The sequence below is a fragment of the Dermacentor andersoni genome, chromosome 5 (assembly GCF_023375885.2).
Source record: "Dermacentor andersoni chromosome 5, qqDerAnde1_hic_scaffold, whole genome shotgun sequence".
Taxonomy (NCBI): Eukaryota; Metazoa; Arthropoda; class Arachnida; order Ixodida; family Ixodidae; genus Dermacentor; species Dermacentor andersoni.
In genome coordinates, this window is record NC_092818.1 from 85,623,877 (window position 1) to 85,649,144 (window position 25,268).

The following is a 25,268-nucleotide window of genomic DNA, read 5'->3' on the forward strand; positions in this document are numbered from 1 at the left end:
AATATTCCTTGAACCTTGCGTACATCATGTGTAGCCATGTCGTATAGAGGTACCATGAAGATAATAACCAATCTAAGAGCTGCAATGACATAAAATATTAGCATTAATCGAGACCAAGGATAGCATAGACTAATGCGTTCACTCTTTTATTTAACAAAATTTGCATATTGAAGAGTTTCTACAAAATCTATTCGTCACAATGACATTGAGGTGAAAACAACTATATGATGAGAGCACACTGTAAACACAGGAACTTTTAAAATGTGTGCACTTTTACGGTTTTCTTGGTATAAGCGGCGCTCTTTACAGTAAATAACGGCAAACATCTAGCCGGTTTTGATGTTATGGTTGGTCTTCGTCAGCTCTAAGGTAACGTTGATGTTATCAAATTTTGCAGGGAAAATATGCACTTAAGCTCTCCGTAAGACATCAATAGAACCTGTTACCTAAGCAATGTAAAATGTGCATATTTATAGATGTTACCATGTCTAGAGTGTATAGATAGCTTGCACGTGACGTCATGGACGCAGCTGGTCACCGTTGCGGTGCTCAAATGTGACGTCTAGGATGACGTCATTGTGTCATATTCACTGCCGCGGGTAATCTGCTTCCATTGAGAAAGGCAAGCTTAGGACAGGCCTGTGCCCTACCGGCTCTGGTGGAGAGTGTTGAAGCCACGTGAGACGCCAACGGACGCAGCTGCTTATCCTGCTGGTCCACCAACACGGCTTCTAGGATTACGTCACTGAAAGCCATCTATACGTCAGTTTTCACCTCTTCGTAAATTTGCTTCAAGTGTTCGGAATTGTATTCGCAAGAACAATGCTTTTCTAAAAGCTGTCCTATGTAAGAGCGTTTTGCCATTGGGCGGAGTTTTGGTGCGAGTCACTCATGATATAACTATCCGCCTAGTAAATCGAGTAGGCTTTCTGAATAAAAGTCAAGAAATTTAGGGACAGAATAATTGGTGTCGCATTTCCATTTTCAGTTGAGTACTACAGCAGCGACCTCCAAAGTGGATGGGTTCTGGCAGCCCATCGAATCTTTGCTGAAACGTACACCATCCGAGCCTTGCGTCCCGACTCACGCTACATTTTCGTCGTACGAGCTGAAAATTCTCATGGTCTCGGTGTTCCCAGCCCTGCCTCTGAAACTATAAGAACTTTAGGTAGGTATACTTGTTGAAAAAAAAAAGTGCCTATGCTTCTCAAAGCAGCACATCAATATAGAAGACAGCGACGGGTAAACGCGAGGCATTACGAGAGGCATTTCCCTCGCGTAATTACTTTACCCATCACTGCCTTCTGTACTATGCACAAATATAGCAGTGCACTGCGTCAGTGTGGAAACTTATTATCACGCACGTACACTGCCAAATTAGTTGGGCTCCCATGTTATGCTACACTGACTGAACAGCATGGAAACCTGTTGTCATATGCCAAGGATGGTTGAGGAGGTGACGACTTCGCCTAAATGGTAAACATCTGTGGCCCACTTTGTAGTGCACAGCAAAATTGAAGCGGAAACTGGAATTGCAGAGCACTACACGTGTTAAGCACGTGCAGTAGGCGTGCCGGTTGAACAGCGCACTTAGTATAAGACAGACCTGTAAATTTACATTCCTTTTATTGTATCGAGTTGAAATTTTTTAGCTCTAATTGCCCTTTTTTATAACTTTTGATCCACAGGACTGGCACAGCACTTTCTTCCCGAGTACAACCTTGACGAAGCACGAGCAAAGCTCAGTGCCAGTGTGGTGATCCTTCAAGACATACGCGCCATGAGTTCAACAGCTGTGAAGTTGAGTTGGAAGGTATCCCCCATGTTTCCATGATTTGATTAATTTATCATGACATGTTTTACAGTTTTCCTTTTAACACAGCAAACTTATACAGGTGAATTATGTAATTTTTCGGTGTTTTTCAGTGCATGTCATTGCTTTTATCTTGTAGATAGCGCATGAGACCATGTGCCTCATAGAAGCGACTCTTTCTCGTTGAAAAGGGCGGATCTTTAACGAAAATAACTACGAAAGCAACTCATGTGAACGTTACGTGCATAAAGGAATATTTTGCGAACTTAACCTGTTTGCAGAACAGTGACTTGTTGATTTAATTTATAGGTAACAGATACAGTCTATAGGTGGTCATTATTCAGTTTTCCCGAAGTGCAGTTTTGGGGAACCTCTTTGGGAACTCAAACATTCCGGCAGTGCTCCGGCGAGAATAACAGATGAATTAGACTGATCAGCCCACTGCCAATTGTCAGTCATGAGTTTCTGCTGGGTTAGAGAAGTTATGCAAAATGGGCTAGTACAGCTAGGTCAGTCGAGCCGCGTAAGCACTTTCATCTCAGTACTAATTAGGAGCTTACATGCATCAGGGGAGCGGAAGAAAAAGAAAGAAAAATAGAAGGCCACTCACGGGAATGCTGACGTCCAAAATAGCGGCAGCTGGCGACGGCACGACGACGGCACGACGGCGGCCATGCATAACTAGGCCAAGACCGCGAACGCGACAGATCACGCGTCAAGTATCCGGGATTGAGTCCTGGGTGGGGACAAGCAGTTTCCTTCTCTGGCGACTCCTCGCATCAAGAAAACATTATGACGACGATGGTGGTGATGATGATAATGATTAAATGATCTGTTAGATATCACGGTCAGACAATGATATCAGCGATATACGTCGCAAAAGTGATAGAGCCACAAGAAGGTGCTTTTGACAGCTACCACAGTAAGAAACGTCGGCATCGTGAGCCAAAGCTCGTGGATCACATTGCATTTTGTGGCAACAGAGAGGTTACTACTAGCAGATATACCCTCGTATGCCTTTGTAACCAAGTGAATGGTGAGCTGTGTCGTTGTGGGTTGGAAAACGCGCGACGTATAGGGCTCCATGTCAATTTGTTTTTGATACTTCGTGTTGTTAGCTGGACTGCGAAGTGTTTCAGACCGTATCGCAGCTGATTGATGGCTTCCACGCAACTTTTTCAAGGCTAGGTCCACCTGCACCAAGCAACATCTCTCGTCCCTCCTCCTATGCTTGAGGCCTTCGAAATCATTGGTTATACAGGTCATTTAGTTGCAAAGGACGCGCGCCGTACAGCTCACAAAAGGACCGGAACTGAATCATTAATTCGTTATACAGGTCATTTCGGTGTAGAGGCGTTCTTTGTAAAGGCTGTCTTACAGTCAAGCCTCTGTAAAGGCTTGACTGTAATTACATGTTGCTTCTGAAGCGCATCTGGCACCGTCTCGTCGGTCTCAGAAAAACACTTATGTGTCATTGACAGCTCCACCCACGGGATCGCCTTGAAAACAGTCTATAGTTCGTCAAGAAGCCGATAGCTCGATATTTGCGCTAACATTTCTAATTTCGTCAAATTATATCAATCAGTTAATCAACCTAGGCAATTTATAGTGCTGCCCTTTCTACATCTTTATTATTATTATTATTATTATTATTATTATTATTATTATTATTATTATTATTATTATTATTATTATTATTATTATTATTATCTACGTTGACTCCACTACTGTGTCATGTCACGCAGGTTCAAGGCAGCAAGGACTATATGGAGGGCTTTTACGTTCGCTTCCGGGAAACGAGCGGCGTCTGGCAGAAGTACAACATAGTGACCGTGCTGAACGGTGGAGCCCTCTCCTATGTGCTGGACGGCCTTAGGAAGTTCACAAAGTACGAATTTTTTCTTGTGCCCTTCTACAGAAGTGTTGAAGGCCCGCCCAGCAATTCGAGAAGTGTACAAACGCTCGAAGATGGTAAGATCACATGTTCTGAAATGATCCGTTCAAATACACTTTTCATCCTGATGAGTAATCAATCCATGTTGAAATATCGGCATGCGTAAAACCTCGCTATAACGAAGCTGGAGGGGGGGGGGGGGCGCACTTACATCGTTTATATCCATTACTTCGCGTCAAAAAAGCGCCCGCCATTGGCAATAGCCCGACATTGGAAGCCAGGGAAGGCTGCTAGTAATCACTGGATAAGTCGATGCAATCGGCGATCGAATGGCCGCGAAAAATTTTCTGCCGCACCTTCGTCAGCGGTACGACTGTTTCCTCGAGTGCAGCTGTCAACGCTAATCTGTTTTTTCTATCGCCGTGCGCGCTCAAGTGTAGTGACGTCACAGGTCGTACCGTGTTTCGTGAGCGTGCTGGAGTAGCGCTGCAAGTCTCCGGTGTCGTACAACGCTCGCCGCTGCCCTCAAAAAGGTCGCTTATAAACAGCAAAAAAAATAAAAATTCATGAGCCATTCCACTTTGTGAAGGTGAATGACCAGCGAAGCTGATCCGATCGGCGTTGACCTTCGGAAGATTCACCTACACATACGGGTACAGGTAACCGTTCGTCGTCGAGAAACGTGGAACCCCACCCTTTAGCAGAGCCTCTGTGCACGCGCTGTGCTGAACCCAGGCACGTTACCCTTTATCAGCGCTTCCTTACACGTGCCGCAGACTCGAAACTCCCCAACGTTCTCCCCGGGAAAGCACCACGTCAGCACATCTACCGCCTTCTGCCGTTGCTCTTCAGACCTTAATGCCGTTGATTTCCGAGAGGTCATTATCGAACCATAGGCGATCACATACTCGGCAGCTTGATCCGAAGTTGCCGTCGAGAAAATATCTTTGAATCCCAGGTGGTCGAAATTTCCGGAGCCCTCCACTACGGCGTGCCTCATAATCAGAAAGTGGTTTTGGCACGTTAAACCCCATAATTTAATTTAATTTAATTTTTAAGAAAGTGTCTTTGAAACCTTGCGTAGGCGCCGTCCAATCCCGGCACCGTGCCTTCGTGGCGTCGACGTCTCTTTGCGGCATTCTCGGCGTCGCGATATGCGTCGTCGGCTCTTGCTCGTCGCTTACTTACCACATCGCGGGCACGTTCTTCTCCTCCGGCCGCCGGGTTGGCACGACGTCGACGGTCTCTCTCCCGCCGCTCCTCTCGCTGTAGCTCCACGTAGACACGCTGCTCTTCAGGCGTATACGGACCACGCGTGGCCTTCCCATAGCAACGGTGGAGCGAAATGGTACCAAAAATTCCCCTTGGTCGCCTTATCAGGCGCACACTACGTCGCGCACTACGTCATGCACTACGTCATACATTCACAGAGAGACAGCTGCGACAGAGCGCCGTTTTGGACACAGGTGGCCGTTAAACAGAGCTGCGACGCGAGAGGCGATATGCGTTTGCTTTTATTGTTGGCTTTTTCACTCTCACTTTTTAGAGGAGGGCCTTCCCGCGCGGACGCCGTTAAATCTTGGATCCTAACCATAGACAACTTCGCTGTAAAAAGCATATCTGTACGCTGGCGTCAAGTGACGAGTGCTGTACTGAATCGGAGCTGCTAGCGCGGCGCTCCACCTGCGCGCTTAAATAAACGCTTATAAACCAAGCGATAGCCGAGAACATGAGCAGTGGTAGAAATTTGTAGCGATCCTTTTTCAGTTTCCATTCTTACGAATCGTCGCGCACAGTCCTAAACGTCGCGATAACGACGCGGCGCGGCCTTGTCCGAGCAAATGACGAAGGGCGAAAAGGCTGGAAAATGAAACGAATAGTTACAGCATACACGGTTTCTTGGCTGCGCATGTGCTGCAGTTTATCGCGGCCACAGCTAGATGATGCAGCATGTACAGCACCTGCAGTCTTTGTCAAAATTCCCCAGGCCACAGCTAGTGTGCGCGAACACGTTGACTTTGAGCGTATTAGCGAGGCTCATCTGCGATTCTAAGCGCTCCAAGGTTCGGAAGCGGAATGGGACACAGCGATATGTGTAGAGTGGGGGCGTGGCCACAGAAAACGCTAATTCGGGAGTGTTACAAACAGCATCGCGAGCCGCCAGATTTCGGCCTGATAAAAGAAAAATTATCAGTAGATCCTCATCCTGAAGTAAGAAAAAAGAAGAAAAAAAAACACATTTGTTATATTCATTTAAAGTAAGTCTTTGCTTTGGTAAACGAGAGTTTGAATCCATGAAAACTTCAAGGGGAATTACGATTGCTTCGTTATACATCCGTTAGTTCGTTATAACCTGTTTCGTTATGACGAGGTTTTACAATATTCCTTTTGTGCAAAATTCGATATGTTGGTGTCTGCCACCGTAACGTAGTGTTAGTGGTGTAGGCCCATCGCGATCGCGCAAAGACAGATAGGGAAACAAATTAAGACGTTTTATTTTCGTAGTGCCATAGAAAATCTAAGCGTCATAACGGCGGTGCGTACAGGCACAATACTGAAAAAATCGAGGCGCTGCGAAACACCTGAGGAATCAAACGCAGTGACTGGTGAAGTAAATTTCCGAAAGGATACTTTCTTCCAGCAAGTTGAGTTTTGACAACTCAACTTTTCTCACTTTCTCGCTCGCTCTTTTCCTTCTTTCCTTCTTTTCTTTATTCTTTTTTTTACATTTGCTGTCTCCGTTATGACTGTGTTCGCACAAAATTACATAATATAGGCCTAGGTATCCCTGAAAACTTTAAGAATTGGAACATCTAGTCTTACCGCATTTCACCACCTCCCCCTTCGGTTTCCTGAAGTTAGCTTCACTGCATTATGACAGTTAATGTGGCGAAGCTGCCTTGCACATCCATTCATTAATGTTGGCTTTAATAAATACATATAAAAGCAGACGCTCCTGCGCTTGGCAATAAGGTGGAGCGCAATATGAAGCGTGCCAGTTTTAAATTCATGTGTATGAAAAATGACAAAAAAAATGATGCGATGCACTTACAGAGGTTATTAAAACGTAAATTATCCATGAACATAGGTGTTAATATCACAACTATCTCTGCAGTGCCAACAGCCGCGCCCGACAGTGTGGAGGTCCATGTTCTCAACAGCACAACTGCAACTTTATTCTGGTCTCCTCCACCTCCTCAGCATTGCAATGGAAGGCTCAGGGGATACAATGTAAGTAATGGCATCAGCTGCTTTGTACTCAAACATTGATGTTCATTTGAACACTGTCATCTGCGCCAGCAAGTTCTTGTACTAGCTTCATGATGGCGATGTTATGGCAAAAGATATATTCCACGCCTTGTACAAAATAGACAGTTACTATTTTCAGCTAATTTTTCTTTTTGATAATAAAAATAATAAAAAGAAAGAAAATGATTTTCAGTGAATATAACTAACTGGTTGGACTGGTTATTAGTCAATAGCTAACCAACAACAGCTGGTTTACGCTGCCTCAGGTAATGTTTATAGCAAAGCTATAATGACAAATTCATTCGAGTATCTTAACTCTATCCAAATATTTTACTGGATGATTATGGTAACAATAACCAGAAGCACAGAAAGAACATAACAACTGCTGTTCTCCAGAACAATCATATGTCCCCGCCGTGGTTGCTCAATGGCTATGGCGTTGGGCTGCTGAGCACGAGGTTGCGGGATTGAATCCCGGCCACGGGGGCTGCATTTCTATGGGGGTGAAAACACCCGTGTACTTAGATTTAGGTGCACGTTAAAGAACCCCACGTGGTCGAAATTTCCGGAGTCCTCCACTACGGCGTGCCTCATAATTACATCGTGGTTTTGGCACGTAAAACCCCATAATTTTTAACAATCATATGTTCTGCAGCGGAACAGTACAAACGTACATTATCTGATGCTTGGCACACAATGTTTAATGGTATTGCAAAAGAAATGTGTTGGTTATGAGATATGTTATAAATGAATACCATAGGTTAATTAATTCTGATTATCCAAGAATGTTTCCTTGATGCTTGCAGCAGGTACAGTAACCTCATCATTGACTGTCCTTCATCTCAACCCAAATGTTATATATATACTTTTATATAAAATGTTTTTATATGCCATAAATAAAAGAACATGTGTATAAATCTGAACATGAGTGGAATTTTTTCAATTCTCCTGCCATGAGGATGCATTTATTGAGAAAGCCTGTTGTTGAGAGGGAGTTAATATCTTTTCTCAGTAGTACAGCTATTTTTGTAAAAAAAGAAGAAACTAGTAGTTAACTCTAGAAAGGCCTTATGCAGGGTAAAGGATGAAAGCATTGAACAAAGCGTAGCAAGAGCATCTTGCATTTGTAAAGAAATGAACTTTCTCGTTGCAGGTGTACGTGAGTGGTAGTTCCTCTGACCTTTGTTTCAATCAAAGCACAAACTCCACAACCAACAGCCTAACATTAAACAACTTGAAGACCGGAGCCGCATACAAAGCCCGCGTGGTTGCCGTGACTACTGTTGGTGAGGGACCTGCCAGCAGCCCCGTCCACTTCAAGATGGGTTAGTTCAAGTTTTAAAGCGACAAGCTTCCTTTGAGTATTTGGCCCGTTATTGTGGGGGTCAGACTTTCACCAGCACAAAGGCATCGATGTAAACAACGCTCGATTTCATGCAAACGAACTACGGGGTGCCTTCATTTCCGAAAGCCAACTATTACATCCCTTTCCGGGAAGGACAGCCGCTTTCTTCTCTCGCCATCCTCACCCTATGCGGTGGCTGTGGGAAAGGGCTCTGCCAGCAGAAGGGGAGGATCACAGTCGCCTTCCATGCCGGCGCTCGCTCAGCTGAACACAGCACATATATGACAAATCGGTTTATACGTATAGCCACCTATAATACCACTACAGGTGTACTGGTTAACGGTTCTGCTCTCTTCGGAATTACACAATGAAACAACAGGCACTACCTAACAAATGACAATCATCGTCGATGGTTCTTGCAAATTTTTGAAGCTCTTATCTGGTTTTAACAATAAAAATAATTGTCTGCTGCGGTCCAGAGGAAACCAGCGTGAAAGCATTTAGGTAAAATTTACTTAGTTTACCTTGACCATTGCCACCAAATCCGTGGGGCACGCCATGTATCAAACAGGTCCTCAGACATACTTTTGCAAATGAGTGTGCTTGCTGCTCCTCGCTGGTTTTCTGCAGAGATTGTCGCTAAGTTCTCACGAGTTCACATAGTACACAAGATTTTTTAATGGATCTGATGTTCAAATACTGCCACTTTCATACGATTTAATTATTTGATCACCTGTCTCAAAAAGTGCACTTTTGTTCTGCCTTTGTACGATGCATATAAACTCTCGTAAGCCCAGTTTAAAGAGTGCATTAAATCACATGCAGTAGTTATAACCTGCAGTTGCGAACAAAATCATTTTCTAGAAAAACTAGGCATAAAATAAAACAAATTTGTAAAATACTCCCTACAAAAAAAGCAGGATTTCACAAGAGTCTTGAAGGAATGTGGGCTAGCATCACTGCGGACAGTATGTGTGGAATGCCTAGATGTTAAACAGTATACTCTTCAAGTTATTTCTATCTCCCTCAACGCAGTGCGTATTTCAGACTCCAGCTTGCTTAAGGCCTTACAAGTAATATAGCTTTGTTCAGGCATTGAGATGTTTCCACTGTGTAAGTCAATGCACACACGCATTGTAATTTAGAATGGAAATGGTGCAAGAAATCAGACAAGGGAGACATACACAGCACTGGCTTGTAACTGAAGGTTTATATTGCTTGTACATATTTTGCTGCATGGAAAAGAGATCTTCAGCTGTATCTATTTATATATCTTAATTTTTTTTTGGAGGGGGGGGGGCTGTTTCTATATTAATATCATGTAGCAACTAGCCGAAAAGCAAACTCTGTTGAAGAAGAAACATTAAATTTAGCTGTCATAAAATACGCACTTTTTTAGCACTGCACCTTGTCATGATAAAGAAACACTGCTCTCAAATGTGTGTGCAGACTTTCCTGGAAGGCAGTATTAAAGTGACTCCATGCAACAATATAACCAGTTATTCCCACCTCTTTTTTGTGAATAGTGTTATAGGTGAACTGCATTCTAGATGCTGTTCAATAATTAACTTGCTCAATTACTCAAATTTGATAGAAAGTTTTGTGTATGTGACACCTTGGAGTTTCAGTAATGCGCAAGAATTTATTTGTTAGAATAGTGCAAACAATATTTAGTGCCTTTAAGGCTTTTCAACACAAATGTAGTGAAGAAGAAAACATATCGGAATTAAGCAGGCTCTCAAGTGAGGCGTTTCTTGAAAGGACCAATATACAGTAAATCTGCAGCAGCATTGCTGTTACTAACATCTGTAGGGCTGTAGTACAGATATACAAATGCAGCTTTTGGTACTTTGGCTTATTGTACATATATTTATACAACCATTGATGCTGACATTACAGGTTATAGTTTATATAAAAAGTCCATGATTCACTATCCTATACAATGTGTTTGCACATTTCAGAAAGCCCAATGTCCTCAACGTCACTTTCTACTCCACTTCAAAACATCATGACACAGTCATGGTTCATTGCACTTTTTGGATTCTTGCTGCTGACAGTAGTAACCATCTTCGTGATATTTCTAATACGGAAAAGACGGCTGGAACAGGCAAAGACAATTATAACAGGTAAGTATTTGAGATGCTCGCAACTTTTCTTTAATATATATATATATATATATATATATATATATATTTGTTATATAGTTTGTGTGTGGGTGCGCGTGCGTGCGTGCGTGTGTGTGCGTGTGCGTGTGTGTGTGTGTGTGTGTGTGTGTGTGTGTGTGTGTGTGTGTGTGTGTGTGTGTGTGTGTGTGTGTGTGTGTGTGTGTGTGTGTGTGTGTGTGTGTGTGTGTGTGTCAACGTTGCGATTAACTCTTACCACTCATTGGACTAAAATATGCTGGATGTCTAGCTATAATAATGTATGGCATCTTGTCAGAAGTTTTTGTTGGAGTGTAGCTTTTAATACAAAGTTGTAGTCATCCTTGGATGATTATGTTTAGCCACCTTCCTTCTATAAACAAGCAATTATATTAATAGCTTTCTTTCCTTTTCTAGCCCCAGTACAAAAGCAAGAAGACATCAGGTGAATAGTTTTGCTGACTTCATTTTGGTTCTTTTCCACATTTCGTACTTGAAATTGACATGAAACAAGGGTTCTTTCTGAGTTGGGTGGCACGTGGCTAATTGCTGCATACTTTCTAATATGACGAGGACATCATAGCAGCTGTGTGTGATGTTTCTCATGTGCTTTCCCTCATCTGGTTAAGCTATTTCTTCTGCATGACCAAATTAATCTCTACAGCTTCCACCTAACTAAATTTATCTTTGCACACTCGGAAGCAAAACAAACGACTCTGCCTGGCCTGAAAATAATTCCCTTCGAATTCCTCTCCTCCCCTCCAATGCCAGAAATTGCTTCAATTCCTTCTCTAGTACTGGGGGCCTGAGCCCTCACGAAGCCCTGTGGATTGACCATAGTGCCTGGAAAGCTTCTGACTCATCTAAGGAGCCCTTCTGTGAAACAAAGGCTGTTAACAAGATGAGCAGTGCTTTGAATGATCTTAACTATTCTAGGTGAGCCTCCTCTGGCCCTTACATAATTTCTAAAGTTGCTCATTAACAATTATAGATTACCTAGCTGCCATTGCAGCAGGTAATGAAGCATTCCTTTTCTTTAAACTGCTTGTGCAATTTACATATTGAAATGTTGGAAATATAAAAACTCTAGGTGTTAGTTACACCAGTAATGATATAAATTCAACTTAATAAAACATCTATGCTTATGGTCTTTTATATTTCTATGCTTACAGTGTCTATGCACCTTTAAACTGTGGCATCAATTCCTCAGAGTATGCAGAAGTGGACACTTACAACATGACATCTTTCTACAAAAAGGACCTTCCTTCTATCCCAGAGCCTTATGCTACTACCACGCTGATAAACACGTCATTCCAGAAGAGTTTGAACAGTTCAGTAAGTGAAATACTTGCTTTTTTCATACAGCCATTTCCCACTCATCTGTGGGGTCAGTGCTTATGACAATTCACTCTATTATGTGCCCAACTTATCTCGGCAGTCTTCTGAACTAGCTTACTAGGCTGACATAACATCCATATACAGTCTCCTGAATACCTTCGTTATATCCGCCATTTGTTATAACCATACAGGGTGCTTCACGTAACCTGAGCCAAACTTTAAAAATGTGCAAAAGCCACGTAGCTGAGCCGAACCAAGGTAACGCTGTTTGCCGTCGCTTGGAGGTACTCAGATTATTTTTGTTCATTCCACCTAATAAGGTAATGAGCCTTAGTTGATTAATCAACTTCTCAATTATTGTAATTAGATGAAAAGTGTCAAGTAGAAAATTGTAGAGCAACGTGAAAAACTCCCGATACTGCTTTCTGTTTCTCAATACATGCAACATAAAAGTGGTTTTTCGAGCGTGAAAGAAGCCCGCAAATACATGCGAAATTGCCGCGGAACTGGCGGCTCGAGGCACTTCGCTCATGGGTCTATACAGTTCCATCGTTTCTCCTGCAAATGCCCGCAACATCACGTCTCCCTCATGAGCTATATATAGGGAACACACCACAGCAAATGAAACTCAGTAGATCACATTTGTTTGAGCTTACAACGTTATAGCTGATATAAGCTTATAGAAGCTTTGTCTTTAAGGCAGATCATTTAAGGTGGGGGTACTACGGCAGCCATCTTGCGAGTAGTTCATATTCCCCCACCAGGCGACGCCACTGAGTCATGAATGAAGGGATGCTCTTTGCCGATGCAGCACAGCGTTCGCTCGGAGCAGGACATGCCTGCGCCTGCATGTATAGGAAATTTCTCGAATGCTGTCGATGCTTCCATCCGTTGTCTGTTGTCACCGACGCTTATGGAATCTGATTGTATGAGCGACGCGAATTGTCTAGTACTTACTGGAAGACACGCGTGAAGCAGGGATTACTGTGGAACCTTCGATGAGTCATGTATAAATTAAATTAAAATTAAATAATGGGGTTTTCCGTGCCAAAACCACTTTCTGATTATGAGGCACGCCGTAGTGGAGGACTCCGGAAATTTCGACCACCTGGGGCACCTAAATCTAAGTACATCATGTATAAAAGCCGACGCGTTTCGCCGCTGATCAGATTTCGACGATCGCCGACTGTGTTCGTCGCTATCGTTGTGCTTAGAGTGCAACTTGCTTTTGTGGGCACAGGATCGCCCAATAAAGTCCGTTTCGTCAGTCACAGTTTTGCGACTGTTTTCTTCACCGTCACTACTACGTGGAATAGAACTGAACAATAGTATGACAAAATCCTTCACACCATGAAGCTCACTGCAGGTTGCCTTTGCAGCGCCACTTGATTAGTGTCTATTTAGGAATCTCAGTAACGCGAAGGAACACGACACAAAAGAAAAGCAGGATAGTCTGTCGACCTCAGTGTCTACGCGACAATGAGACATTACCGGAAAGACGAATGCGTCCGTGTCGGGTTCTTTTTGCCCTTTCCCTGTATTTGCGACCGTCTGCCTGGCCGTCCCGACGCACTTACCACGTGTAGATGACAAGGCGCGGATCTTATTTGTGGTTGTGAAAAGAAAAGGCTGAGGAAAGTTTTGCTGGCCTGACAATCCGGATGGCTGACAGTTCAACATCGGCCAGCAAGAAATTTATATAAAGTATGGCTCACAAAAAAATTATTCATAGTGCACCTGCTGGGGAAAATAAATTTTGCATCGCTTCTTGTAATTTCAAACTTCAAACGCACTTAAATCACTAAATTCAAGATTGAAAACCGCAAACTGGGGTGCAGCTCTCCTTCTTTGACTCTCTGGCAGGCCCTCACCAAATACATTAGAACAAAGTGCACATTTTGTTTCCTTACAGGCTAAAGATAGCCGTAGTGGAAGCTCGGCAGAAGAAAGGAGCCGGACGTCAGACAAAGTTTTTGATCTGGAACTGAAGCGAACAAATGAAGGTACGTATTGATGAAAGTTGTAGCAATCAAGGAAGCACTTAGTAGGCACCACTGCATATAGTGGCAGACTCAATACTTGTAATAAATTGCTTGTTGCCATGATTCACTGCAGATGGTGTTACAGACCAGCTATTGGAATCGGACAAGATTGCTAGTCCAGCCAGTGACTCGGGGAGTTACACAATAGGTTAGTTACTCATATAAGTCTTATTTTCATTGGACATTAGTTGAACTAGATTCAGACCTAACCTCAAAGGTCCCAAGGCAACTAAAATACAGCATGTGGCTTATTGGTTTCCTAAATTGGTTCTATTTAGGACCCATTTCAAGAAGTTATATAATGTTGAATATTTGCCCAAACAAAAATAAGATCAGATATTTGTGCTGCTTTCACAAGACTCTGCAACAAGGCACATTACAGCAATAAAGCCATCCCTGATGCCAACACTTCCGCTGAAGTTTATGCATTGCTTTGTGCAAGCTTTCACAGTAAAGTACAGTGCAGAGAACCATAAATAACATACCTATATCAGCAGGTCTGCTATGTTCTCTCCTTGCTGCAACTGAAATAAGTTTAATCATTCAGTTACACCTAGCAAACTGCTAGCATGCACAAGACTGCTAGTATATGAAAGCACACAGCTGCTTTTTTTAGATGTCTGGGCAGATGCCTACATTTCCTTCCTATCTGTTTTTACCCCTTCAAAGTGTCTTTTCAAGCACATAGCATATAGTATGCAAAATTAAATATACTATTCCGTCCATAAAGAGTTTCAAACATCTGTCATATTTGCTTCAATAATTGCTTTCCTGTTACTTATTAAAATATGTCCACAATACTAAATGGCTGTGACAATAATTTGCAAATCAGTAAGCCAGGGTACCCAAGGCTGAGCCCGCTACACAATAGAATGCATTGTATTGGCTGCTAGAAATACCATGACTGACTGTACATGCCTTCTGATTTTACAGATGAGTACGGGATGCCTGTGAAAAAAAGTTGTCAAAAGCTTTCACGGGCACGAGCCACCTCCAGAGGACCTCTGATGAATTGGTCCGAAATCATTCCTCCGCCCCTTGAGAAGCCACCCAGTGAAGTAGGTTCTCAACTAAATACTCCTGCATCCCTCAGAAGGATATCACCTCACAATGCACAGCTCACGCAGAGTGTGAGTGCTGCCTCAAATCTGTGCTTTATTATAGTCCTGCACTTGCAAAATAAATTTTTCTTAGCAGTGCACATTCTCTTTATTTTATTTTGGCAGCATATATTCTTTCCTTCAAAATTTATTCCCTTCTCAATTTGTTATCACTCCCATCACTCTAGCTCACTATTTTTTCACCTCTAAGGGCAATAATACATGCAGACAGGTTCACCAGATAAACCAACACCAAGTAGCACACAGCCCTGTCAAAACAAGTCCAAGTAAGCAGCACGGATTTATGAAGTATAGCACAATTAAAACAAGTAAAATAGGTGACTTATCTGTAGAACTAATTTCAAATACAAGCTCGTTCAAGTTGTAAATGCACTGCATATGTATTATATAACATGTTCCCAAACATATCTTAATTTGTTATAAACACTGAACATAACTTCCAAGAACTATATTGCCATCATTTATCTGAAAACTAACTAATGCTAAGTTGTAGCACTGGTAGCCCTCAGTTTTTCTTTTTGCTTTTTGTGACCTAGAAACGTGATTGTGCAGAAAAAGAATTTAGCATAAAGATATGTCAAATCAACATTTTTTAAGGTAAAAATGCATTGAATGTGATAAAATCCTCGAAAATCCATAAGAAGTGAATGGGAAATTTTTCATTCCACTGCTTAATATTACAGATCTCTGAGTTAAAACCTGTCAGATAAAGTGAAACTGATCGCTCCCATTAAAAAAAAGGAGCTCATCGAATGAAAAGAACCTTTCTTAGAGCTGAGTAACATTTTCTAATGAATGGCCCTATTATTTACACAGTTTGAGTGTCTCCTTAGCTAGTCAAATTTGTTAAAACAGGGTGCTCTTGCTATTAAAACATTGACTGTCTTAGACATACAATATAGCAAACATTTTTACCATTAGAATAGTTTTGCAATTTCTTCTTGTTGCAAAATATTTTTTTTTTGTTCAATGGTTCACTTATGCCTGTGCAATTCAATTCTATGCACAAACACATTTGGGCAAAGGTAGCCAGCATTCAAAGAATGAAGTTGGAAGTCTGTTCCATACAGACTGTTTATGTTTCTCGACATTTGTCTACCAATAAATCTGCACACCAAGTTAAATGTCGCTTTTATGACAAAAGTAAAGTGCTCATGTCATCGTCCTTCCTTTGTGTCCCTGTCTCACTGACAAACCACCTGAACTGTTTTCTTTAATGCTGCAGGACAATTACAATTGTATTGCATGTCTGTCTGTGTAGTTACTGTTCACTTTCACCCTAAACTTCTGTTTTGTCTTGAATGTTTTCTTTTTATTATATATAATAAATACAGCTGAGGTGAACATATGAAAATTATCAGGATGATATGGCTTTGTTACATTAATTATGTTCTATCAATGAACCGAAAGACAACCAGTGCAGACTTATATTCCTTCTACAGCAGGCTCACCTTGAAGCATTTCATCCACTGCACTGTTTTAACTTTCCTCTTTCCTATCCATTCTTTTACCCTGCATTTTTCCCAATGAACATAACAGTTCAGGTGTCTATTCAGAAGTGAGACAGTTATGATGCCTTTTCTTTGGTGCAATAAGCTACTACTACTATGTTAAATCGCTACACGTTCATCTTGGTTCTACTTACTGCATGCAACCAAGAGCAACTAGGCATATCCCAAGCACTACTGAACTCTACTGAACTCACTTATCTACCTTTCCAGCTCCAACCAAGTGTAGCCCAGCCATCCCACAATTTGAGAGGAGTGCAGGGTCTCCCGCGACTACCGGAGCCTTCACCTAAGGGTTCCTTAGACCATTCCAGCAACAGCCTAGGGAGCATCTATGCAGACCCCTACCAAGGGGGCCCTCTCTTCCTGCCCAGGGCAACAAAGTCTCTCCTGAAGCCTTTGCAACCACAGCCCATGCAACAGCAATATCAGCAACAAATATTCAGCAACCCTTTTATGGACCGAGGTGTGCAGTCATCACTGCCATCGCTCATCAGTGAGCCCACATCCTTAAACCGTGCCATGGAGCCATCAGGTCCACGACTGGCTACACTTCAAGGTAAGCACTGTCATGCAATGCTTACCAAAGCTATCTGTTGTACAGTGTTGCAGCGATGTCTGCATAAAAGCAGGATCAGGGCTCACCATTGAACTTACGAAAAAGAAAGGAAATCAGCGTAACCTTCCTGGTGATTTTTAAATGTAATTTCTGAGAAAGCCCAAGGGAAGAAGAAATCTCCGCAGCTACTCGTGAGCCCGCCTTCAAGAAAACTTGAAGAGTGCAAAGCAGCAAATATTAACATAGTGCTGCAAACATCAAATGACAATATTTTCATAAATCTATACCAGGAAAACACCTAGATTTGTGGGAAAGGGTCTTTATGTAATCAGTATTCAGGTCATTATTACATTTGGCAGTAAGGTTCAGGCTCAATTCAGCAGTCATGCGAAGGTCAGTTTCAATTGTTTTTCAGTCTTTAGGCATTTGCCATAAACAATGCAAATATTCTGTTATCACCCCTCACCATGACAATAATTATGTACAGAGAGAAATCAGCCACCTCACAAACACCTGTAGAAACCTTGGCCTAATGAGGCCTAGATGCACTCTGCCTAAGCACATTATAGCTTTGCCTTAGCTAAGGTATGGTACTTGTAGTTAAAAGTTAGAACACATAAACAGTACAGCAATTTCCATTTGGGAAATTGACTTTTAACTGAATGGAAGTCCATATTCTAGGGAACCTTGGCATAGCAAAAAGGTACAGCTAGTCGGACATAAATTTTGTTACCTTGGTGAGATGGTTATGCAACTGCTATTGCAAGTGACTTAGCGAATCACTCTATTCATATGAACTTTTTGGAAGAATGGCCCAGCTACTAATTGTGTTTTCTGTCATGGTGTGTAATGTTATCTTGAATTTTATTACACAATCTAACCTCTCTTTAACCATTTCAACTCTGTTATAAGATCACTAGGTAATTTTCCTATGGTCTTCACAGAAACTTTCTCTTCAACAATGTGAAAAAGTTCCTAAATTCAGAGACAAACTACTGGGGTATGAAACACTACAGCTGCAGAAGATTGCATAGATTGGTTGCAGTTGAATTATCATTAAAGCAGATTAACTGCAGACCACAAATATGAAAGGAGCCTGCCACCTCTGATCTGGAGCACTGTTTCTTCCAGGCCACATCTACCAGCCACCGGATGCAGAGTCTGATGCAGAGGATGCATCACAGCCACAGTCACTGGAGTCTAGCGTTGTGGGGGACACAGATTATGCACCGAGCCACAGTAAGTGACCGAGTGAAGAATGCTTTCTGCAGGAATAAGAGCTGTTGTAGTTTTCCTAAAGAAAAGCATCCATTCGCAGAAGAATAATTCCACATTTCATTTTCTTTTGATAAATTTCCAGCACCTCGCCATTCTGAGAGAATCTGTATGGATGAATTTTATATGAAGTCTACATGGTTGCACAGAAACATTTTGGAATGGTTGAACAGCATACAGAATGGTTTAGTGTGTTTGCTTGGGCCTTGATGTTCCTGTCCATAAAGCATGCAAAAAGTGTCATTGTTATGGTGCAGCAATATTAAATGAAGTACCGCATGGAAACAAAGTGCCGCATAGGTTCAGGAATACCCAAAACAAGATTGTGACCACTATTGCCGTCATCCTTGTACCGGCTTTCGCTATATGTGAGTACACCTAAGGATATCCTGAAGTAGTCCTTTGCAACTTAATGGATTCCATTTCACTGCAGCCAAGTTAGAGACTCTAAATCCTTTTGTGAGGTGTCACTTGTTCTTTCTTTTTCAACAGACTTGTAGGTCACCAACACACGTAACTCTTACAAGCTGCCTTTAAAAACAGCTTTAAAGGAGTACTGAAATTTTTTTTTATCATGGTCAGAAAACATTACCGGTTCGTAGACAATATTCTGGCATGAACATGCCAGCTAACTATTATTCTGTTGCACGCAGCAGGAAGTTTACAATCTTGCATTGCTGCAGCTTTTAAGGCCCACTTTTTTTCTGCCGTAGCTTATGTCAGCCATTATATTTCAGCCATTGCAATGGCTCGCAGGGGCCAGCTAGCAACTGGGCAATTGTTCATGACCATGAATAGCTCGCAAACAAACAAAAACTCGTACAGACGTATGCCCACCCATCCAGACCTAGGAAATAGGAATCGCTTCTTTGTCACTTTCAGGCACTTTTGTCAGATGCCAATCTCAAAAGGTTACCATAACTGCACCACGGAAAGAAGAAAAAGAAAGAAGGGAGTGGTATACGCAGGGCACAACTATTGACGCCGCCCCACCTAACAAGAACCAATGATTTGAGAGGGAATGGGGAAAGTAAACAATGCATTCATTATATTGCTGTTCATACTAGGTCCTTTTCAAAGCTTTCTTTTGAAATATATTCATTGAAAGCCATCACATTCACAGCAATATGTTTCTCAGGATTCAAGGAAAATGTTTCCATGCCCCTTTAAATACAGTATATATATTAGTTAACAATCTCTGCCAGAAACAGGATGTACAAACCCACATCATGTCCCATAAGTCATTGGGAATAGCAATCCTGAGCAGAACCTTGAAAGGATAATACAGCAAAGAAATAAATAAAGGGGCAGATGAAGAAACAGATTACATCATCAAGTAACATTTATACAATAACATACTGTGTTGTCATAATAAAACCATCGGTTACTAGCCAGTGTTGTTATATGTCACAACGGCTTTAATAGATGAAAGTGAAACACAAGAAATATTCTTTACCAGAACAGCAATTTGTGCTATTACATATGATATGTCTACCCTTCATTGTTCTTCATCCTTTTCTGCTGTTTACGAGATGGAATATGAGCAAAAAAAAATATTTTCTAAGTACATGCTACTATGTAATGTTCAGTAACTGCCTATGGTACTTCAGTGAAGCTTTCCTAGCATCCTCAAATAGTTCTATCAGATGCAAAAGAACAAACCAGGATGTTAGTATATTACACCAGGCACTGCACTCGTTGTTGCAAATATGCACTCAAAATCTGTAGAATACAAGCAATTTTACAAAATAGTTGAAAGTAAGGTGGCAGAGCCCCAAGTCTAAAGTTAACATTCGTACAAATGTGAAGTGACTCTATGCTTCGCTGGAACATTTCTTTTCGGCAACAAATTAACGACCCACTCACAATAGAGCACGGTATTTCAGTACAGTACCGAACACAAAATTCCAGCAAAGCCCACCTCACGATGAGTGTGACCATTCATGCGATTAGCACTGAAGCAATATAGCAATACACCATATTGCCAACACTGATGCATGTAGGCAGTTGGGCCACCCATTTGGCCATGCACTACCACCCGTGACATAGGTTGGCGGGAATACAGTTAGAGACACAGACGTCCATGAAAAGTAATGAAGTACCCGAAGCATGCTAACTGCACTAAAAACAATCTTCAAGGTTCTCGGCACATGTTTTCCATGCTGTGTGCTGCTATCTTTACACAGCACCATCCTGGGCCAGCACGACAGAGCAGAGCAACAGCTCTTGTACAAGTGGCTGCTCTAGTGGCGCAAGTTCCTATGATGACTCTGTCTACAATAAGGGGGACTTCGCAAGCGCAGTAATGCGGGCAGCGCAGAATGCGGGGTTCCAAGTCAATGGCTCGGTCATCTCTACAGCACCTCCAAGAGCAGTGCAAGGTCAGTTGTATCTTACATCTGAGGAGAGCATCCAATACAAGGCAAAATTTTTAACATGCATGCAAACCAATCTATAAATCTTGGTTTGGACATTGCAAACCTGCCACTGGTTAGAATAGACAAAGGCACTTGACTGAGATCTTGGTTTTACTGAGTGATTGGTAGATGAGGTTTAAAAGGACACTTAAGGGAAGAATAGGCTATACTAGTAAATTGTCCTTCTACAATACTAAAAAAGTCATGCTAACTGTGCGAGCAGACCTAATGAGCCAGAAAATCCACAAATATGAAAGCCATGGCAACACCTTGTTATGAAGCTCCCACACCAGCTCACCATGACGTCATGGATTTTGGCAGCATTCGCTGAGGCCAAGCTATTTTGATCGGTAAAGACGGACTACATCCTATCTTGAAGGAAAGTTTGAGAACTATTATTGCACCAAGAAAGCCCAAATGTGAAAAAAATATGTTGAAATCTATGACGTCACAGGAACGTATCAGAGTTTCGGTGTTGGGTTTCGGTCTGAAATTCAAGAAAGGAACACTTTGTCTTCATCTTATCTTCTACTAATCAACCTCTTACAGCGAAATGAAGGAAAATAGACTTTTGCATCTATGCTTTATCAGTTTAAGCTGAATTAGTGCTTCCCTTTTGTGCCCCCTTAACTTCCAAAAGAAACCCAGGCACTATGAGAGATGTCCATATTAGAGCACTCCACATCAGCCCCTTGAGGCAATGTGTGCACATTTGTGTATGCCATTGGTGTGCGCTGAAAGCAAAAGCACTGATGAAAATAGAGATATTTAAGGTATGCTATATACATGTTGGAACACTTCTTGTACCTGTGCTGCGAATTTAAATAACACATGCCAAGCGTTTCAGTATAAAATGCTTTGGTGCTTTGGAAGGTAATTGACTCGGCATTTTTTCTCAGTGTCAGTAGGCCGTCGTGTGGCAGGTTCACTTCTTTCAGTGTCTTTCCCAATGAAATCAGGCATGTTTTTCATGTGACTGGATCAGGGCTTTCTAAGTACTCTAGACATGAGATAGCTGATGTTCCCATACTCGACATTCCTCTGGAGAGTTCCTGCATATGGAATCTATATTTGGTGAACTTGAAAAAGCTTGCAGATGAAATGAACATTCTTAATCCACCCAGCAATTGTACGGAGCTCTCTCAGATTCTGAAGACATAAAATATGTGGTGAAAATTTTTAAATGAAAAGAATTGATGCCTGAAGGGCTTTCATGGGAGTTCCTTAACATGTAACCAAAGCATTGTACACAAACGTATTTTCATTTCACCTTTACTCGAATTGGTGACCTTGGATGGCATGCAGCAGGGTGGATTGAGCCACCATGCACGATGGCATGAGTCACTGCGGCAGGTAAACTTAAGCTCTATGAGTGTAGTTTGGCTCTACTGCTACTTAAGCAACTAGCATAGCTTTCAGTTTTATGTCAAAACCAGTGGCAGGATAGCATAGAAACTCCGTAATTGTTGTCTGTAAGCACAAGTCAGGTATCTTTGTTTCATTCAAAGTGGCAAAAATACTGCTCCTGAAGAGCTGCTTCATCAGCAAAATGATGAGGGCACAAACACACGAAGGCATGAAAGCAAAATGCAAAGTCATCACGGTAAAAAGTAACAGTAAGTACAGACAAAAATTAATATAGCACAATAGAAAACAAATAAAAATGCAGCACCACTAACTGAAAGCACTGCATGAACTATCAGGTGCTGCAGGTATTAATTATCATCGGTGCATACTGTACTGCTAATTTTCAGAAACAGATCCGTGAATCAATCGCTGTCCTTAAGCCTACCTTGCCGAAAGATAGCAGAGGGGGGAGGGAGGGGAGGAGGGCATATTCTGCCAGTATCTACCAAGTATACATGCCCATTTCGTCTGCTGCTGAAGTGCTCATAGGCTGGGGGAACCTGTCTCCTTCTCACAAATACCCCAGTCCAGCCAATCAGAACTTCAGCAGCAGACAAAATGGACATGTCCTATATAGGTGGACACTTACAGAATACCTCCTGAGGGGAGCAACTGCTTACACCCAGTGAAAATAGCTTATTTATGCAAAGCAGCAAAGGTAAGCAACACTGAAGGTCATGTTGATGTTTGGGAATGAGAGGACAAAATACTGCACACTAAAAAAAAACTTTGGAACACAGTTCTATCAGAATTGAGATAATAGTATGGCAGTATGATGTTATAAATAAGAATATGTATATAGGGGATCGAAGTATCTTCTGTATATGCAGCAGTCAATCTGTTTAGAACCGTTGCCAAAATTTTAAAAAGGGCCATAGTTAATACTGTGCAACTATGATTGGAGCTGTCTTGATGGCCTTAATTTTGTTTCCAATTATATGTAATGTTTTAACTGTAAGACCGTTTGGTGCATGTATTTTTCCTCATGCATTGCTTTAACAGTTCCCTTTGTGCTTTAACCCTGAAGATACTTCATATACATAAAAAAATAACCAAACAGTTAAATAAATAAACTGCAAATACTACAAGTTTACCCAAGTTTAGGCTGTGTCAGCAGAGTTTGAGGCTACAAAAGAAAATCTAAGACATGCAGAGGTTTGAATGGAGTTTGGTTTGCAGAAAAATTAGACAATCAAAAGCCACTATGTATGTTAGACAACTCAATGTAAAACACAACAGAAGTGTTGGAGATATAGGTTAGATATGGGCTTTATATTACAGAACTACCAGTTAACTCTAATGTTTCTGTCTTTGAGATGTCTGGATAGCTTGTAAACCGTTTATGTTACATGCCTACTCAACTAAATTTGCATGCGCCAGATGCATACACGTAGCAATGTGTTTTGTGCACTTATCTGCCATAGAGGGCTTTCATGCATCTTCGTTTGTAGTTGTTTTACAATTATTTCTGCCAATATGTGTTGTTTGCACTTTGCAGAGTGTTTCTTTTTCTTTTTTTGCAAGGCAACAATAGATTAGTTCAAGGAGCACACTATGTGTGTCATATCTTGTGCAAAACTTCTGTAATGTCCTACAGAGGCACGCTGGACATTAAAAACGCTACTTGAGGAGTTGTCACGTGAGCAGACTCCAATGCCAGCAGGACATCTTTATTGGGCCTGAAGGTGCTAGTCACTTTTAGAAAGTGACAGGAATTGTGAGCAGGGAATAGTAACTGGAACTAATGGAAGTTGTGAGTTGCAGTGAGAAAGAAAGAACAGCATGTTTAGAGTGCTGAACATTTCATCAAAACAACATGCCCGTCCACGTGTCCCTCCACAGCAGTATTTAGTTTTCAGCCAACAAACTGAAGCCACTTTAGATTCCTAGGCTCCATACTTGGAAGTCCTAACTACCTCATAATTAATTTTATCCTTCAAATTTATTTATTTATTTCTTTATTAGATACTGCCAGCCATACTGCCTGTGGCATGCGGGGTCAGTACACAAATACAACTGACATATGTTCACTAAAAAAAATCTTATTCTGTGGGGTACTTCAAGGTGGCAATAGGCCTCCTAATTTCTAGGTAATTGTAAAACAGCTTATATCTTCAAAATTTGCAAGCCGTCCAGACAGACCTCATGTTACTAATATACCTCATGCTGTTTTTCTTAACAGGCAAGAATTAAAAATATCACATGTGGCAAATATCACAATTCTAATTCTTGAGCTAGATTACTTGGAGAGGTAGGCAATACTTGCATGAAAAATCAAAATGCATAATTGTCCAGGTAACAAAATTTCACTAATCAGGTTTTTAACTAATTACTTTACAGCACATGTTGCAGTTTACAAATTGTACCAGTTTAGCTGACAAGGCATATCTGTTGGAACGAATTCTGAGGATGTCACCAGTTGCGAGACATTAATATCCAAAGTATGCAACAAAATATGTTGGCATTTCAGTTATTTTTTCACTTAAATGCCTAAAATGTCATTTTGCTATAAAAGCAAGTGGAACAATGATGCATTTTTACTGCATGTTTGATCGTACATATCCCGAAACTGGCAAAATCCTCAAATGCTTTGCCTCCAATCCTCAAGTACGTCAATTCCAATATGTACTGTAAAGTAATTAGTTAAAAAATTAATTAGTTACCATTTGTTAATCGGTCATTCATGTATTTGATTTCCCATTCCAATAATGCCTGCCCATTCAAACAACCCAGTTCAAGGATTAGGATTGTGTTATATTCCACCAGCAGTTTTAAACACATTTTCGTGTTTCAACAAGTTTTGATCAGTATTCGAAAAAAGAACATCTGGTATAAAATAAACATTGCGAATGCTATAAGAGCCACCATAGGCTAAGACACTCTGTACTCATCTAAATTATGCACACTTGCACATGTTCACAAGTAGTTATTAATTGAACTGTTTTTGAAGTATCAAAAATTGTTTTGCCCTCTTTATACATATTATACATCCTTTAAAATCCACTCTACCTAATCAAAAAGTACATTACAAGAGAATGTAAGAGAAAAAGAAACACAACAGAAAATATGACATAAACGATTCAACAATAATTATGACAAGATAAAATAGTCCAGCTAGGTTCACAGTACGCTACAATTAATTTGTGTTCTATATGAATA

General features: G+C 41.4%; 1 protein-coding gene across 3 annotated transcripts in view; it reads left to right on the forward strand.

The window, feature by feature from the left end:
• LOC126530830 (roundabout homolog 2-like) overlaps window positions 1-25,268 on the forward strand; it is a 190,803-nt gene that overhangs the window by 162,580 nt on the left and 2,955 nt on the right. Inside the window, exons 9-23 of one of the 3 annotated variants that reach the window (XM_050178122.3) lie at window positions 989-1,168; window positions 1,689-1,813; window positions 3,559-3,784; window positions 6,823-6,938; window positions 8,110-8,281; window positions 10,263-10,427; window positions 10,860-10,887; window positions 11,214-11,378; window positions 11,615-11,777; window positions 13,693-13,783; window positions 13,896-13,970; window positions 14,756-14,952; window positions 16,665-17,010; window positions 18,142-18,249; window positions 20,472-20,666. In XM_050178122.3, coding sequence (XP_050034079.2) covers window positions 989-1,168; window positions 1,689-1,813; window positions 3,559-3,784; window positions 6,823-6,938; window positions 8,110-8,281; window positions 10,263-10,427; window positions 10,860-10,887; window positions 11,214-11,378; window positions 11,615-11,777; window positions 13,693-13,783; window positions 13,896-13,970; window positions 14,756-14,952; window positions 16,665-17,010; window positions 18,142-18,249; window positions 20,472-20,666 — 2,352 coding nt within the window. The remainder of the gene's footprint in view (window positions 1-988; window positions 1,169-1,688; window positions 1,814-3,558; window positions 3,785-6,822; window positions 6,939-8,109; window positions 8,282-10,262; window positions 10,428-10,859; window positions 10,888-11,213; window positions 11,379-11,614; window positions 11,778-13,692; window positions 13,784-13,895; window positions 13,971-14,755; window positions 14,953-16,664; window positions 17,011-18,141; window positions 18,250-20,471; window positions 20,667-25,268) is intronic. The other 2 variants (XM_055070823.2, XM_055070824.2) reach the window with 2 other exon arrangements.